We start from the raw sequence: 18,258 nt of genomic DNA, 5'->3' as shown, positions 1-18,258 counted from the left end.
AGGTGGTACGAGGATGATGGGTAAGAGTCGACCAGTGGTTTCCATGACTGTCCCAATGGTTTCCTATGAGTTGGGTGGCGTTGGAGACGTAATGGGTCACTGGGTATCTCAGGTTCACGCATATGGGGCTCGTCCTTGTTTTTTATTATCCTTAGCAAGGCGGGGTGTACTGTTTTGGTGGTTCCAAAGGCTGGTGCTTGTGGTTACGAGTAGGAGTTGGGCAACATAACTTTTTGGCGTGGTTGTGGTTTTGCTGGGCAATGGCACCTTCATGAATTGAGGTGTCTTTCGATTAGAGAAAAGCAAAGGAGAGAGAGAGTGAGTGAGAGGGTGGACGTTAAAAGCTTGCCTGTGTGTTAGGTGTCAACAACGTTGCTCGCCCTATTCTCTAAGGAAAACTCTTGTTGAAGGCGACTTTGTGCACCGATGCGCACCAAAAGCTGACGTGGAAGCTGGGTTTAAATTGAAAATGAAACGATGCGTGTTGATGGAAGGCGGGCCATATAAAACCCAATTTTGTGGGACTATGGTGATTGGGAATAAGGGTGTGGTTACCAGATAAAGAAGAAGACATAAATTCAAGCACGAGAAGTGAGTGGGCGAGGGTCATTTTTCTGAGTTTTTTCCTTTCGACGAGAGAGATTGAGGTTTTTAAGTTATTGATAGTTCTATTATATCTGTATTAGGTACTGAAAAATGAGTGGATTGTGATTCCACTCCATGATTCTCCAATCCTAAATGAGACGAGAGACAGGGCATTTCTTTATATATAGAGTGAAAATGGGAAAAACTGTTATTCAAAAAATGTGGATACGTTGCTTTTTGGATTTAGTTGCCCACTAAATTTATTTATTGGTGGGTTTTGTGAGATTGTTAACTGGGATGATCGATAACATTCCTATAAATAAATCCATGGAAGAAGGGATCGCATCTGAGCACCATGGAAGAATGGGAGCTGTGGCTTCTTGGCTTTGGCGAGTGCAGAATAGAGATAAGTTACCTTTCAATTTTGAAGATAGAACAATGCAACCCATATCCACTTTAGTGTACCTACGAATGAGTAACAAGTGTGGGGGGAGGTGGTTGGGACTGTGAAATTCAGAATAGGGAATGGTTTGTGGACTAGGAGCAGGACTAGACAGTAATACTAAACAAAAAGCCACACCTCTCTGCTTTTTTGCTGAATGGTGAAGGGAACGAAAATCAAAAATTGTGAAAATGGGAAGCGGAGGGGAGACGAAGACGATCCAGTCTTCTTCTTTCGTTTTCATCTTTTGCTTTTTCTCTCTTTATTTTAATAAAAAAACTAAATATTTCCACATCATCTTTGGTACACGTTTGGTACAAAATTGCTTGTACCTAGTGTTTCTCATCTATCTCAATTATGCTGCATGACAGTCAATTACGCGTACTCGTTGTGCACTCCGTCATTTCAGTGGCAATACTCGGCAGTTATTTTATATTAAAAAAAAAAACGCAGCCAATCACATCAATTTGTACTAAAAGAATACACAAAAAAATATACAAAAATAACTGTATATATAATTAAATTATTTTTAATCTTTTTTGGCTTGGTGGTTTCCAGCAGTTTGTAGCGTTCCCTTTATCTTCGACCGACTCCGAATGGTTTAATAGTTACTGACGACCATGTGAGTTGTGTGCTGGAATTTTGGAAGGAAAGGGGAAGTGAAATAAACGTGAGAAAATGACTCGATTAAGATAAATCACATTGCTACGTAAAATCTCGAGAATAATCGAGATAATCCTTCTTTTTTTTTTTTAAGCCGAGATAATCCATTTATTTAGGGAGAAAAGGATCCGATAGAATTATCTTTAAAATTAAAGAGTTACAAATTACAATGGAGTTTCCCTAAAATTTCGAAATAATAATATAATAAAAATAAAAATAAAGTCTTATAGTGTTTTTATCGGCTTTCCATCACTCAGCGGGATGGAAGCGGCTGCTTAGATTTCGTCCAACCAACAAATGTCGTGAGCCAAACCAAAGAGTTTCATAAACAACAGCAAGTTCTCCTTTCAAAAGTTGGTATACCTCGCAATCCAATTAATGGTTTAACCGATCACCCTCTTGCAGGTGGGAAATGTTGGTAAGTTTCTGGAGATGCCGACTGTCCTGGAGGAGTTCTTGGCCTCGCATATTCAGCAAAAATTACCCATCCATCAAGAAACTGCAACACCAAGCACAGCAATAAAACATTGACTAAGTTTGTGCCAAGAAGAAATCTAGTCAAATTGCACCTACAATACAATGGCAAAAAACTGGTTTGGTCTGACATTGTAGACAAAATCAAGCATCCTCGTGTGTGTGTGTGTGTGTGTGTGTGTGTGTGTGAGAGAGAGAGAGAGAGAGAGAGTGAGAGAGAATCCAACTTTGGTCCAACGAAATTCCATGGCAAAACTTCCAAGCAACTCAATTCTGTGATGTAATCAGTACTACCAAAAGGAAAGCTCTCAATCTCAATTAGTTGGTATTGCTATAACAACTTTCAAGTCAACAGACATTTCTTGTTTAAAATCCTACGGGATAATTTTCTTCCTGACTTCTAAACATCAAAACTATCCGTTAATAGCAAAAACCTAAAGGGTAAAAACAGCATAAACAACGGTCAATATGCACAAATCAGATATGTTTTCCACCAATTGCTCAAAATGGTTCAGACACCGGTACCATCTTATCCTGTTTTTTTTTTTCTTCTCTTTTTTAAATCAAGAACAGAGTCGACAGAAATTTCAAGTTAGACAGACCTGTGCATCCATCCCTTTGATTCCTTTCTCTGCATCTTCTAAGGTGGCATAATTCACAAAACCAAAGCCCTTTGAGTATCCAGAATTACGGTCCGTCACCACTCTGGCTGGAACATAGGGAATAAAAACCAAGATACGAATAACCAAGAATTCTCTATGAACAGTCAAGATCAATGATCGCAAAATGGTCATGATCAACCCAATACATGATTGAGAATTTTTTTTTTTTTTATAAGAACCCAATGCATGATTGAGAAATAACATAATAAACCTAATGGTGACTTTTATATATGTGTGTGTGTGATATTTCGGATGGGTAAAGTTGCACATGCATTAAATTTTGAACCATATTACTTAAATATTAAACAGGCTAAGTGCCAATCCAAAGACCCCAGTAAATCCCATCCAAACTCTTTTACGTTAACTACTCCAATTCCTCCACATCGAGGGCCACTTATCTGTTAAGTAACATGAGACTCATTATTTTGTAAGTGGCAAGAGACTCAATTATACTGCCCATTTGTCCTTTCCCATTTCATTATAATGCCACCATATAATTGTGTACTCAAAAGTTCCCATAAGGCCACGATGATATGTGAAGATATTTGAGACAGAAAGGAATTGTTCTGATCATTCAATTATAAGATGCCCTTATTTAACTGAATTGGAATTTCCTGGTTTGGTTAAATCATCACTCCTCCCAGACAAACTCAAGGCCTAAATCATTATGATATTCTGTAAATGGCTCAATATTGACCAAAAAACAAGGGTGAAATAGAAATCACACCTCCAAAGCAACTGACAATTTTGATATCCAAAAACTAATCGAGTTTTAGTTGTTTAGTTTGGGGTTCACGTTAACAAAATGAAAATCTTACAAAGTGAGGAATGCACTGCTTCATATACAGCAAAAAGACAGGAAAAAAAAATAATGTGGCACCAGTAAGAAACATGATATTACCGTGAACAACTTCACCAAATTTAGCAAATTCTTCCTGAAGTTTCTCTGACGTGGTTCTTTTATTAAGCCCTGAAGCACAAATGTTGAATTATTCTATGAGGCCATAATCATGCATATAACCATAATTTCCTGCTAATACTAGTATCTGCCTGGACACCAACCACGGTTAAGAATGTAATTTGGTGCACCATCCTTATAAAAAAATTGAACATGAATGAGAAAACCTACCCCTAACCCCTAACCATCCATTAGCTTTAAGCGGAAGGTATAAGGAGTCTATGAATACTAAATTTAAAAGAAGATGGAGATTTCCTCTATTACAAGACCAACTAGCTATTAGAACCCGCTTATCTTTGATTTGGGAAAAAGCTCACCATTTTACAATAACATAAAAATCCCAATTTCCAGACCTATTCAATACAACAAATCCCTTTCTTTAGAAGGCGGAATATTGGAAATCACAACTGAAATAAAAGAATCACCAGGATGAACAGAGTATCCTCTCGGCATGCAAAAAACCTCATAGAGACAAAACCCTTACCAATCAAATCAACTCATGGTAGACAGGAACACCGCCAAATAGTAATTGTGCTGAAGAAAAAAATTACCGGAGACAAATAGGGTCATCGAAGGAGCAACGGCAGGTTTATCACTAACAGTGTTAGCAACAGAGGCTGAACCAGTAGCGGTGGCGGCTGCATAGGATTGAGAAGAGAATAACGAAGTTGATAGAAACCGCCTCATGAGTCCGGGCCTGAGCGCCATTTGTAGTCGGGTTGGTCCGATGTTGTAGTAGAGCAAACAACACAGCTGTCAGGTGTAGCAGACGAAAGGGGAATGAAGTTAATGAGCCAACCAAAAACCCTAAACCCTGCTGGGTCTATGACTCTATACTCTATATATGAATTATGAATTTATTTTTATAAAAATATAAACATCAGCCGCAGCACATCGTTTGCTGGTTAAAAAAAAAAAAAATCAGGTGGGTGTGCTGCGGATATAGAATGGTTCTTTATTTTTACTTCGGGTCCGGACTGTTGGTTTGGGAGTAATGCTACCTACGACGGCAGAAAGTGCTGGGCATCTTTCTTTTTCTTTTTTTAATAAAATTTATTATTAAAAAATAATTTTTTATATAAATTTTAATTCTTTTTTAAATAAATGTGTACAACTTAAGAAGCTTAAAAGTTATAAATATAATTTATCGTTATTTTGGTAGCATAAAAACTTAGAAAACACAATAATAAGTTAAAAATGATATCTATATAATTCTTTCAAAATTTTTTATATAGTTTTTATTTAAATAAGGAATATTTTGTAAAATAACTTATAAAGTAATGTCAATTTATAGAAAGACCAATAACATAAAAAGTAATAATATAAAAAATAATTTTATTGAAAAGACTTTATACCACACATTATCATAATTTGATTACAAAAATAAAGTTTTAGATCTAAAAATTACAAATGAATTTATGCCAAAAAAAACAAAAATTGTACAATCATTAGTTTTTCTATTATGATATGCCGTATGATTCTTTATTGCAACGATTAACTTATGATTACATTTAAAGTGTGTCGAATTAGCTACCCAAAATAACATTGACATGACCTGTTTGCAATTTTCTATTAATAGACTAGTAAAATAAATAATAATACAGATATAATCTTAAAAGTTATTAAAAGTTATAATACAGATATAATCTTAAAAGTTATTAAAAGTTATTATTTTACAAAAATATCAAATATTTAAAATAAAATTACTAAAATTTGTAGATAATGTTATATCTTTATCATTTTTACGTGATGGGAGGGAAAAAGGTAACAAAAATACCTTTTATATGAAGCATAGATGATGCATATTTATTTAATTTCATCTCGAAGATCTATGAATAAGAATCCCATTATCAAAATAAGTGTAAGGAGATTTTCTCTACTTCACAAAGTCTATTGGGTCTCGGCCCAATGCCCTGCCCAAGAGTTACCAAGACCGTACAGGGAGCAATGTGTCTACCATGAAAAAGAGTTGAGTAACCAATAGTACAAGGAAAAAGAGTCTAGTAACCAATAGTATAGGTTAGCCTGACATCACATGGCCGCATTCTGAACCTGGGAACTTGCATAGGACACATCAGAAAATGCGAAAGACCCTTGATCTATTGACATCAGAACATCTACAGCTCACAAGGGGTAAAAGCAAAGTCTGGAAACCATGCCGCATTAATGGCGCTGCTGCCAAGCTACATGCCACATTGATGGTGCCATTGCAGAGTCATGCCGCATTAAAGAACTCTGACAATAGAAACAATAGGAGGGGCACGAACTCTGTGGAGACAGACACAATCTGCACCTCCCCAACCCACGGTATAAATAACAAGCTTTAAGTACGAGAAACTCTCTCTAATACCTAGACTATTTTATTTATTTACAAACTTCCAAGAATATTTACTAACTTTGACATCGGAGACTCCCTGGCCTCAAGGCTGCCCTCACCTAGCTGTCTTTCTTCATATCTTTGCAGACCCATTTCAGAATACCTGAGATGTCGCAACCTGACCCAAATGTGTGCGAAACACGACGTTAACAATAGCGCCGTCTGTGAGATCTTTATTAGGTCTTACGTATACTTCGTGCACCTGAGGCAACTCGTTCCATACAACTCGGAAGCTCACCAATATTACCAGTGGCATGGAAGCTAACCAGCAAAGGAACTAAGTTCTTAGGAGTGAAAAGGGCACAATGGAAGAAAGCTATGAACACACCTGCAAAGAGATGCCTACGAATGGCAGGGTAAGCAAGGCATATCCTGCGGAGGATGCCTGCACCTTGTCGCCAACTCCAAACTACACGAAAATCATAAGCGAAGTTTGAGATGAGCAGGGGCTCAGGAAAGTGAAACCAATGGTAAAGGGAGTTTCCCCAGTCGGTGTTTTCATTGTGACCCGATAGGCCCACAAGATGGCAGGGAGTTCTTCTGCCCACAGCCGCTTCTTGAGCATTTCCATTAGTGTTTTGTTAGTCACCTCAACTTGCCCGTTAGACTGGGAGTGTCCCAAGGATGAGTACTGAAACTCAACCCCCAATTCCCGGCACCAATTGTTGTAGTGATCAAATTCAAATTGCCTCCAATTATTCAATATGATGGTACGCAGGATGCCAAACCTGCAAACTACCATCCTCCATAGAAACCGCATGATGTTGTTCGTTGTGATCGTTGCTAAGGCCTCGGCTTCAACCCACTTGGTAAAGTAGTCCACAGCTACCACCACAAACTTAACTCCTCCTTTGCCCAAGGGAAGTGGGCCTACCAAGTCGATTCTCTATTGGGCGAAACGTCAAGGCGACGTGATCCACGTTAATTCCCCCGTTGGGCAATGGGGCATCCTGGTATATTCTTGGCACTTCCGACACTTTCGTGCATAGTACTTGGCGTCCGTAGGGCCTGAGGCCAGTAATAACCCACTTTCATTACCTTTTCGGCCAGCTCCTGTCCTCCTGAGTGATTCCCACAAATCTCTTCGTGTATTTCTATCAACATGTATTATGCTTCTTCCGAGGAGATGCACCTCAAAAGAGGCGCCGAGTGACCCCTCCGATACAAAACTCCCTCGATTAGAGTGTAGCGCGCTACTTTATTTATGATCTTGCTAGCCTCCTATCTGTCCTTTGGTACCTCATTGGTTTCCAAATATCTAATTATGTCCTCCGCCCGGTCTGGGGCTCCGGGCAGTATTTCCATTACCTCGATCCCCACAGCAGGTACTTCCACAGTTCGGATCACTGTTTGCTCTGGCAAGTCCTGTCCAAACGCCACACATGCCAACTTGTCCACTTTCTGATTTTCTGCTCTTGGCACTTGCTGAATTTGAAAATACTTGAAATGGGTGAGCACGACCTCTACTAGCGCTAAATATTTTTTCAAATTTTTGCTTTTAACGACAAACTCTCCTCGCACTTGATTTACCATTACTTGAGAATTGGCTCGTACTTCAATCTCGGTGGCACCTAGAAACGTGGCTACCATTAGCTCTGAAAGTAGCGCTTCATACTCCACATCGTTGTTTGTGGTTTTGAACGCCAATTTGATGGCGTAGTTGTACTCCTCTCCCTCGGATGTGACGATTTGCACTATCACTCCCCCTCCAGGCTGGCAAGATGAGCCATCAACGAAAACTTGCCAGGATTTCACAGAAGGTGCATCATTGTTCTCTGCCGAGAAACCAGTAAACTCAGTAACAAAGTTGCTAGCACTTGCTCTTTGATGGTGTTCCACGGTGCATAGTCGATGTCAAACTCACTCAACTCTACTGCCCAATACATGAGCCGGCCTAAGGCGTCCGGACGTTATAACACCTTTTTTAGGGGGATTTCTATGAGGACTCTTACTGGGTGAGCTTGAAAGTATGGGCGTAGCTTGCGTGTTGTTACTACCAGCGCAAAGGCTAGTTGCTCTATACGGGGGTACCTATCTTCGACCCTGCGATATGCCCGACTGGTGTAGTAGACCAGCCTTTGGACCCCATCCTCCTCGTGCAATAACGCCGATGAGGCAATTTGAAGGGAGACCGCCAAGTATAGGGTCCTTGTTTCTCCACACCGGGGTTGGCTGAGGAGTAGTGTGCTCGTGAGATACTTCTTGAGGGTTTCGAAGGCCTGGTCGCACTCGTCATCCCATGCATGTGCTTTCTGCAAGACTTTTAAGAAAATTAGACACTTGTCGGTGGATCTTGATATAAACTTGTTGAGAGCGGCCACTCACCCAGCCAGCCTTTGTACCTCGTTTATGTTTTGGGGTGGGGCCATGCTGAGGATGACCTCCACCTTCTCGGGGTTGGCTTCGATTCTGCGTTTGGACACCATGAATTCTAAGAACTTTCCTGATCCGACACCAAAAACTCATTTTGGTGGGTTCAGCTTCATTTGATACTGTCGTAGTATCGTGAAAGCTTCCCTTAAGTCGTTCAAGTGCTATGCTATGGTCCCGCTTAACCAGCAGGTCATTCACGTAGACATCCATGTTTCTTCCTATTTGGTTTTTGAATATACGATTAACCAATTGCTAGTAGGTGGCGCCCGTGTTCCTAAACTAGAAAGGCATCGTATTGTAACAATATAAGCCTCATTCAGTGATAAACGAAGTCTTCTGTTCGTCTTCAGGGTTCATACGAATTTGGTTATACCCAGAGTAGGCATTCATAAAACTGAGCATACGGTGACCCGTCGTGGAGTCGACAATCAGGTCAATGCGAGAAATGGGAAGCTGTCATTCGGGTGGGCTTTGTTGAGGTCGGTGAAGTCAATACACATTCTCCACTTGCTGCTCGGCTTCTTTACGAGCACTAGGGGTGTGCAAAATTCTGAGAATTCCGACTCCGTCCGACCTCCGCTCCGACGCCGACTCCGACGGAGTTGGAGTTGTCGGAATTCGGAGTCGGAATTCAGAACTACTCCAACTAGTGATTCGGAAGCGGAGTCGGAGTCGGAGCTCCAGGTAGCTCCGACTCCGACTCCGAAATTTTTTTTTAAACCCAGCGGTAAAACGACGTCGTTTTACAGCTGGGTTTAAAAAAAAAATATTGAACGACACCGTTCCACTTAATATGGAACGGCGTCATTTTATATGGCTTCCTAAGGAAGCCTTCTCCCCTTCTTCTTCCTTCTCCAGTTCTTCTTCTTCTTCCTTCTCCCTTCTCTCTCGCGTCTCCCGTCCCAAACTCCCAGTGACTGAACCATCCATTCTCTCTCGCGTATTCCGTCCTAGTGCCAGCGTGCCGCCGTTCGTCGTTGCTCCTCCGTGCCGCCGTTCCTCGTTGCTCCTCTACTCATCTTCCACCTACGGTGAGCCCTAAATTTATGAGCCCTAAATTTAATTCAAGCACGTCTCTTATGAATTGGAGCCTGCAGTTGTGATTCTTGTGAATTGGTTGTATTGAATATTCAATATAGTCCCAACACGGCGCTCAAAACCCTGAATTTTACATTGTATTGCAGACTTGCGCTCGAGCGAGGTGTCGAGCGCAAGTCGAGCGCACGTTGTATTGAACATTGGCTCGAGCGCCATGTCGAGCGCGCGTCGAGCGAACCTCTCTGGATGGGTTTTGCTCGAGCGTTACGTCGAGCGCACGTCGAGCGAACCTCTCTGGATGGATTCTGCTCGAGCGCCATGTCGAGCGCACGTCGAGCGAACCTCTCTGGAGTCTGGAATCCAGACTCTGGATGGATTCTGCTCGAGCGCCATGTCGAGCGCACGTCGAGCGAACCTCTCTGGATGGGTTTTGCTCGAGTGTCAAGTCGAGCGCACGTCGAGCGAACCTCTCTGGATGGATTCTGCTCAAGCGCTATGTCGAGCGCACGTCGAGCGAACCTCTCTGGATGGATTCTGCTCGAGCGCCATGTCGAGCGCATTTCGAGCGAACCTCTTTGGATGGGTTCCGCTCGAGCGCACGTCGAGCGCATGTCGAGCGAACCTCTCTGGATGGTTTCCGCTCGAGCGCACGTCGAGCGCACGTCGAACGAATATCTCTGGATGGGTTCCGCTGAGTCGAGCGCAAGTCAACCGAACCTCGATGTAATAATACATCGATACAATAATATATTATGATACAATAATACATGTCCTATTGTATAATACAATAGCCTAGTTTATTTTTAAACTAATTTTTTGCTTCTAATTTAATTTTTTCAGCTTCATTGATTGTGATATGGATCCTAGACATAGTGGAGATGATCGTCCACAAAGGAATGTGGCGGATGCCAATGCTACAACTCCTACACCGGTGGGTACTTCCACCCCTAGAGCCACATCTAGGGCAGCTACATCTAGAGCAGCTACATCTAGAGCAGCTACATCTTGTGCGAGTAGTCGACTCCCACTCCCAGTTGATATAGAGGATGAGGATATGTTCAACGAAGAGGAGGAGATGCCCATTGAGCAAGATCAACCACCACGACCTTCTAAAAAGAGGTCGTGGACATGGGAGCATTTCACCAAAATTCCTGGTGAAATTGCGAACCCAGTAGCAAGATGCCATTACTGTGGATCACTTTGTAGATGCCATTCGAAGAAGCAAGGTACCAGTGTGTTAATAGCACATCTAAATGGTTGTCAATGATATAAGATAGCGAAGGGATTGCAAGCCACTGATCAGACCAACCTCAGTTACCAAACTTCGACAGCCACTGATGGTACACAGACTAAGAAATTGGTCATCCCTCAATACAGTGAGAAGATGTTGAGGGACATGCTTGCAGAGATGATAATTACTGATGAGATGCCATTTACCACAGTCGAGAAAAGAGGCTTTCGAAAGTTTCTAAATTTTGTTGAGCCACGATTTCCCATTCCATCACGGTATACAGTGATGCGAGATTGTATGAAGAGGCATGCGAAGGACAAGGAGGAGATGAGGAAGATGTTTATTACCACTGGCCAGAGAGTGTCTTTTACGACTGACACATGGACTTCCATACAGAACGTCTGCTACATGTGTATCACAGCACACTACATTGACAGTAAGTGGATTTTGCATAAAAAAATATTGGTTTTAAAGAAATTGTGGATCATAAAGGTGCATCCATTGGGGAGAAGATGGATGATTGTTTAAAGGACTGGGGAATTCGAAAAGTGCTGTGTATTACAGTTGACAATGCCAGTGCGAATGAAACAGCAATTGATTGGTTTAAGCGGAACACGACGGTGAGAGATGATGTCATTCGGGCCCACGAGTTTATTCACGTTCGATGTTGTGCTCATATCATTAACCTCATAGTTGTTGAGGGATTAAAAGAGGTTCATGATTCCATAACCCGAGTCCGCAACATTGTACGATATGTGAGGGGTTCCCCTCAAAGGCTTGCCAAGTTTAAGGCAATAGCAGAAGATCTGAAGATTGAATGTTCTAGTATGTTGTGCTTGGACGTTTCGACTCGATGGAATTCTACATACATGATGTTGGATGTGGCACAGAAGTACCAAAAAGCATTCGAGAGGATGGAGGTCGAGGATGGGGGTCTGAGGTATGCTTTGTTGGAGCCAGCAGGACAGGGGCTTGGTGCGCCGGACGCACATGATTAGACCAGTGTGAGTTATTTTGTTGAATTTTTAAGAACTTTTTATGAGATAACCATGCGGCTATCTGGATCCAAATATACGACTGCGAACTCATTTTTCAACGAGCTCTCGGAGCTTCACTTCCAGTTGGAAAATAGTTGTACTGACTCTGCTGGATTGTTATCTGCTATGGCTATGAGGATGAAGATCAAATATGATAAATATTGGGGGAATATTGAGAAGATAAATAGATTGCTATTTGTGGCTGTGATCCTTGATCCCCGAGTTAAGTTTGCCGTTCTAGAATTTTGGATAAATTCCGTCCTCGGGGCAGTGAAGGCTGCAGAGTTTATTAAATTGCTAAAAAGTGATGTTGATGACTTATATCATCACTACAGTACTAGTGCTCAGCCTTCATCCGCAGTTGGTAGCTCCTCACATTCGAGGCCGACAGGATTGACAGTTTCCTCAGGTGATACTGACCCATCTGTAGGGGTTAGAGGCAATCGTATTATACAGCAGTATCATCAACTCATGTCAACAAGGAATATTATACATTGTATATCTGAGGTTGAACGATATTTTATGGAAGCTGTCGAGGCACCTAGTGATGTATTTCAGTTATTAACTTGGTGGAAAGTTAATTCCACCAAGTATCCAGTCCTTTCCCGTGTGGCCCGAGATGTGCTAGCCATTCCTGTCACTACAGTTGCCTCAGAGTCGGCATTTAGCACTGGAGGTCGCGTGTTGGATGCTTATCGGAGTTCATTGTCACCGTCAACCATGGAGGCCCTCGTTTGCACACAGAATTGGATAAGTGAAACGCCTATTGGACTAGATACCGTTGGCGTTGATGCCGAGAGCTATAGGCTTGAATCGGGTAAGTTTATATGCTTTTAAATGATGATTTAATTATTTTTAATGTTTCTAACTTCTAATTTTTATGATTTTATAGATCTAATTGTGAACCCTAACATAATTACCGATGATTGAGAGTCTGGAACGGACGCTACTTGAGAGTTGGGATGGAGTTGGGAGAGCCTCCTTTCTTGGTAAGAATAAAATTATTCTTTTACCGTATTCAATTTTTTATTATCAATTTTTTTTCATCTATTGATTGCTACTTTCTATCTTCATTTCAGGCATGACCAATGGAACAAAAAGTATTTGACTGAAATCCGTGTTTAATCGAATTGTAGTTATATTTTAAATTATAGTCATATTGTTATTACGTTATAAATGAGACTGTTATAACTTATGGCTACATCATACATGTTATTTACTTTTTAAACTATTTATATAGTTATATTTATGTAGTTATATCCCGAGCAAAGACGTGAGATAAGTACTCTTTATTCTATAATTTCTATTAGTACTTATTCATCCTCTCTCAAACGTTTAGAATTTATTATCCAACTGAAATTAATCGAATTATAGAAATTCGTACCATCATTCTTTTTTATAAAATTTTAAATTTATGTAATTTTCAACTCATGAGTCATGAGCACTTTTAATGCTAAATTTCAGGCGGACATAAAACAATTAAAGATATAATCAAAATTCAGTAACAAAATCAGAACGAATATTTAAATTATTGAGAACTCTTGAATAAACCAAATATTTGTAGATCGTTTCACTTTTTAAAAAAATATATATGTTGCTCACTATCTGAAACGAAATTGAACAATAAAATTTAAATAATAATAAAAAAAAGAACAAAATTTTGTTTGGAGTTCGGAAATTTTATTCGGAGTCGGAGCTCCGATCGGAGTTCGGGGCTCCGACCTCCGTTCGGAGTTCCGATCGGAGTTCGGGGCTCCGACCTCCGATCGGAGTTCGGAGCTCCGACCTCCGATCGGAATCGGACTCCGACTACGTTCGGAGTCGGAGTCGGAGGGAAAATTCGACTCCGACTTTTGTCGGAGTCGGAGGTCGGAAATGCCAACTCCGACTCCGTCGGAGTTGGAGCCCACCCCTAACGAGCACTACGTTGGACAACCACTTCGGGTTATGGCCTTCTCGGATGAATCTCGAGCTCAACAGACAGTCCACTTCCTAGGCTATGGTGATGTTCTTTTTTGCACTGATGCTTCGACGCTTTTACGTCACTCCTTTGGCCTTTGGATCTATACTAAGGTTGTACTATATGACTTTGAGCGCTATTCAAGGTATATCTCGCGGCTCTAGGCAAATACGTCTTGGTGCTCGGCAAGAAGTTGCAGTATGGCACTATGGGTTTCATATGTCATTTTGCTGCTAATCCTTGCCTAGACTTCTAGTCAATCTGGGTTGAGAAGGATGAACTCCAATGGCGGGCGGGAGCGGGTCCAAACTACTCAAACAACCAACCTCCCCACAAAGAATGATTGGTGTGCAGGTGGCTCAACCTCTTCGTCTGGGAGAGTGGGACCAGCCTCCTCGGCAGCTCGAATAATTTACTCCAACCCCCATCATGACAAAGGAGCGGATCAACCTACCTCCCCACAAAGAATAATTAGGGTTATAAGACTATCGATTTGGTCTGGTCTAGATGGTTCGGGTCGATAGTCTTATAACCCTAATTATAATTCTGATTTATAATTATGGTTTTGATATATGAACTATCATTTTTTTTACCCTACATTCCAAATTATTAAAAAAATTAATTTACACTTTAAATTACATGTATCTTTAATTTATATCATTGAATAAGACATGCCCTGTAAAATGAAAAGTATTTTTATTCCGCCTCATCTTTTAAATCCATTGATAGGATATTGCATTTTGATACTCATCACTACAAGAAATCATGTGTTTTTTTAGCGATTTTAAGATTGCAGTAAAAAAAAATTACCACAAATAGTCCTTATTTGCAATGATTTTTGGGTCGTCGCTGAAATCCAACGCAATGTATAGGAAATGTTGATGCTGAATTTACTGTTCACTTATTTACAGTGACTTTTCTACTTTTTTCAGCAATTTTTTATCGTCACAAATGAAATTTATGATCATCATTTCAGATTTTCAACCTTCGATCATATTGATCATATTTCAATAAAAAGTTATTAAAAAATTTTAAAATATAAGTAATATGAAAAATATTAATTATATTTTAAAAAAACTTATTTACCTACGTGTTAATTATTAATATTTTAAAAATTATAAAACTTTCAATTTAAAACTTGAGTTTAAAAAAGAAAATAACAAAATAATCTTTTATAAATTTTTTATAAATTAAAAATTATAAAAGTTTCAATTTAAAACTTGAGTTTAAAAAAGAAAATAACAAAATAATCTTTTACAAATTTTTTATAAATAAAATTATAAATAGTACTATTTAAATAATATTACACTCTAAAATTATTAAATAAATAATCTATTCCAAATTTCTAATAATTGAACTCGAGATCAAAACCAAATCGATCTACTAAGATGAATCGAACCGAGTGTGGGCCGAATCGAGCACCCATAGCGATCCCAAAGACATTTCGGTCTGGTGTAAGGCTGCGTGTGAATGTTGAATTGAATTGAATTGAGTTGAGTTGAGTTGAGATAAAAGTTAAAAATTTAATAAAATATTATTAAAATATTTAATTTTAATATCATTATTATTTTATAATTAAAAAAATTAAATTATTTATTTTATTTTGTGTTAAAATTTAAAAAAATTGTAACGATTAAATAAGATAAATTAAGATAAGTTGAGATGAATTTGAAATCTAAATTTCCCTTAAATTATAGATAAAATAAGAGAAATTGAGATGATTTATAAATAATAATTAGATTTAAGAATTAAAATATGTAAATAATAATTCAATCCAAACCATTTCTTATCTGACGGCCCGTATTCCCGCTCTTCCTTGAAGAAGTCGAGAAACACGAAACAAGCCATCCTCAAAAGTGCTTATAACAGTAGCGCCACATCAGCGACTGGAGAGAAAACACAATCCTCCCAAAACACTCTCTGACAACAATCATCCGTTGATTGAAACGTTATCGACGACTCAAACTCATCAACAGTGGATGACGCGGATCGACTTTATGAACCGTTCATAACTTCCCAAATCCAACAGTTGAAAACGCATCCCACTGCTCATACAGAAAACACAAATCTCACCCGCCACCGGTGTTCCCTATATATATCCAATCCTCCTCTGTCAACCGCATACAGCGAAATTTCACCGAAGCAAAAGAAAAAGTATTCCCAATTCAAAACCCTAGATCTGTCTGAGTGTGGAAATGTCGGGTCGTGGAAAGGGAGGCAAGGGTCTGGGTAAGGGAGGAGCCAAGAGGCACAGGAAGGTTCTCCGCGATAACATCCAGGGCATCACCAAGCCTGCTATTCGCCGTCTGGCTCGGAGAGGCGGCGTCAAGAGGATCAGCGGCCTCATCTACGAGGAGACGCGTGGTGTACTGAAGATATTTCTCGAGAACGTTATCCGCGACGCGGTGACATATACGGAGCATGCTCGTAGGAAGACGGTGACCGCCATGGATGTGGTTTATGCGCTCAAGAGGCAAGGGAGGACCTTGTATGGTTTCGGTGGTTGATTTGGTTTGCTATTATGCTCTTGTAGAGCTGTAAATCAGTTAATTGCCATTGCTGTAGTCGTAGTTTCTGGTCTAGAGTTCTTGGTTATGTAGGTTGGATTGCTTCTAGCGAAAACTTCTTAGCCCTTGGTTCAACTTATGCTGAATTTCTCTCGAACTATTATTTGAACTTTCTATGTTACGTCCTATGATTTCCAGGTAATTTCCCAGATAGCACAAGGTTTTTGTGTAGCTTGAGTTCTTTTTACTGTTAATGTTATCCTTAATTGTTCTTGGAACGAGTAATTTGTTTTCGTTTAATTTTTTGTGGGGCCTGGGTATGGGCGGATTAGAAGCGTTTGGGAAAAGCTGGTCCAGATTTTAGCTGTTCAATTTCAGATCTATGGAGATAGTTCTTACTTCGTTACCATTTGTGCAATTTGGTAGCTTTTTAAGGAAGGAAAAATGATTGTCTCGAGGTTTCGATGACAATAAGGCATCGGGCAAATTCAGCCAAGCTAATTCAACAAGTTGGATTAGCCGGTTGGTACTCTTTTATAAATTTCTTTTTAAGCTTTTCAAAGCAAATTTCAAACTTTATATAATTGAGATGGCTCGACAATTCAGCAAATTTCAAATTTCATAGCCTCGGGTCGTGGTCCCTTCTGTAATGGTGGTGTGCAGCTAAGTCGGTGTGAAAATACTCCATTCCCAGTTGTGCTCGTCATGGGCGGTTCGAGCATTCAGATGTTTGGATTCAAAGTGATCTTATTTTTACGGCGTAATGGTGCACGTATAATTTATTTTTATGTTTAAAGAAATGAAAGATATTTATTTAAATAATGTTCGAGGGTTATACGTTTGTATTTACCTTTTAACTTTTATTCTAATTATATAAAATGTTATAAAAATTGTATGTTTTTATGTTTTCCGTCTACTTATATTTCAGTAAATGTAATAGGTTCTGTTTCAAGTTTTCAACACTAACAGCTTTGTCCCGAGCGAGGGTAAAGAATACGGTTCCTTGGGTCGGAAGGTATTCGGTATTTGTGTATGGAATTGAAAAAAGAATTATAGAATAAATGATATTGAAAAAATAAATACGGAATATTAAATAGTAATAAAATGTATTTTGAAATATGTAAATGTTACGTAATTATAATTGTAGAGTGGATAAATATTATGTAATTATTTTAAAAGAAAATGAGGTTTATTATTAAAAATTATATTATTTTTTTATATAAATTTTAGTTTTTAATTATTTTTTTTAAAATAATTACGTAATGGTTGTAAATATTTTTTTTTATGTAAATTATGTTATGTGAGGTAATGAGCAAGGCATTGGGCTTCCGCGTAGGGCCACTGCCATTCTCTCCTGTCAGGAATGGGGGAGAGATCGAAATCGTAATCGAAGTCGAAGTGATGTCGCAAAATAAAAAAATTAATGAACAATAACAGAAAGCAACAAAACAAAGTAAGCAACACAAAAATCATCAAAAAGGGAGAGGAACAAGCAGACGCATCTTAAGGGGATGTTTGGAAAGTCTTTCGTATCATTTTATTTATTTATTTATTTTTTTAAACAATACTAAAATATAAATATTTTTAAATTAATAATTAATTTTGTTTTAAATTTTTAAATAAAATGTAAAAAATAATTGAATCTTTTAAAATATTAAAAAATTATATTTTAATAATATTTTAATTTTATAATATTTTTTATTTAATTTTTTCTTTTTTTTAATATTAAATAACATTAAAATTTAAATTATTTTACTATTATTTATAAATTTTTTTATCTCATCTTATTCTTCATGTATCCTGTCAAGGACATATCTCAATCACACTTTCGGGCATTCAGGGGATGAGAAGTTTATATATATATAAAAATATATAAACATAAATATATATTTATATTTTATAAATTGTATATATATGTATTGATAAATTTAAAAATTAATACATTACAATT

At 38.8% G+C, this 18,258-nt stretch overlaps 2 protein-coding genes across 2 annotated transcripts; one reads left to right on the top strand and one right to left on the bottom strand.

The window, feature by feature from the left end:
- Window positions 1-1,817: 1,817 nt before the first annotated feature.
- LOC121266301 (organelle RRM domain-containing protein 2, mitochondrial-like) lies at window positions 1,818-4,645 on the bottom strand. Its single transcript, XM_041170084.1, has 4 exons — window positions 4,336-4,645; window positions 3,728-3,796; window positions 2,767-2,873; window positions 1,818-2,189 (listed from the first exon to the last, which is right to left on the bottom strand). The coding sequence occupies exons 1-4, from the start codon at window positions 4,490-4,492 to the stop codon at window positions 2,082-2,084; spliced, it is 441 nt and encodes a 146-aa protein (XP_041026018.1). The 5' UTR covers window positions 4,493-4,645; the 3' UTR covers window positions 1,818-2,081.
- Window positions 4,646-15,856: 11,211 nt separating this feature from the next.
- Window positions 15,857-16,509, top strand: LOC121266000 (histone H4). Its single transcript, XM_041169686.1, has one exon. The coding sequence runs from the start codon at window positions 15,996-15,998 to the stop codon at window positions 16,305-16,307; it is 312 nt and encodes a 103-aa protein (XP_041025620.1). The 5' UTR covers window positions 15,857-15,995; the 3' UTR covers window positions 16,308-16,509.
- The last annotated feature ends 1,749 nt before the right edge of the window (window positions 16,510-18,258 follow it).

The sequence above is a fragment of the Juglans microcarpa x Juglans regia genome, chromosome 5D (genome assembly GCF_004785595.1).
Source record: "Juglans microcarpa x Juglans regia isolate MS1-56 chromosome 5D, Jm3101_v1.0, whole genome shotgun sequence".
In the NCBI taxonomy this organism is placed as follows: domain Eukaryota; kingdom Viridiplantae; phylum Streptophyta; class Magnoliopsida; order Fagales; family Juglandaceae; genus Juglans; species Juglans microcarpa x Juglans regia.
Note: the sequence above shows the minus strand (reverse complement) of the source record. Positions and strands in the feature narration are given on the sequence as shown.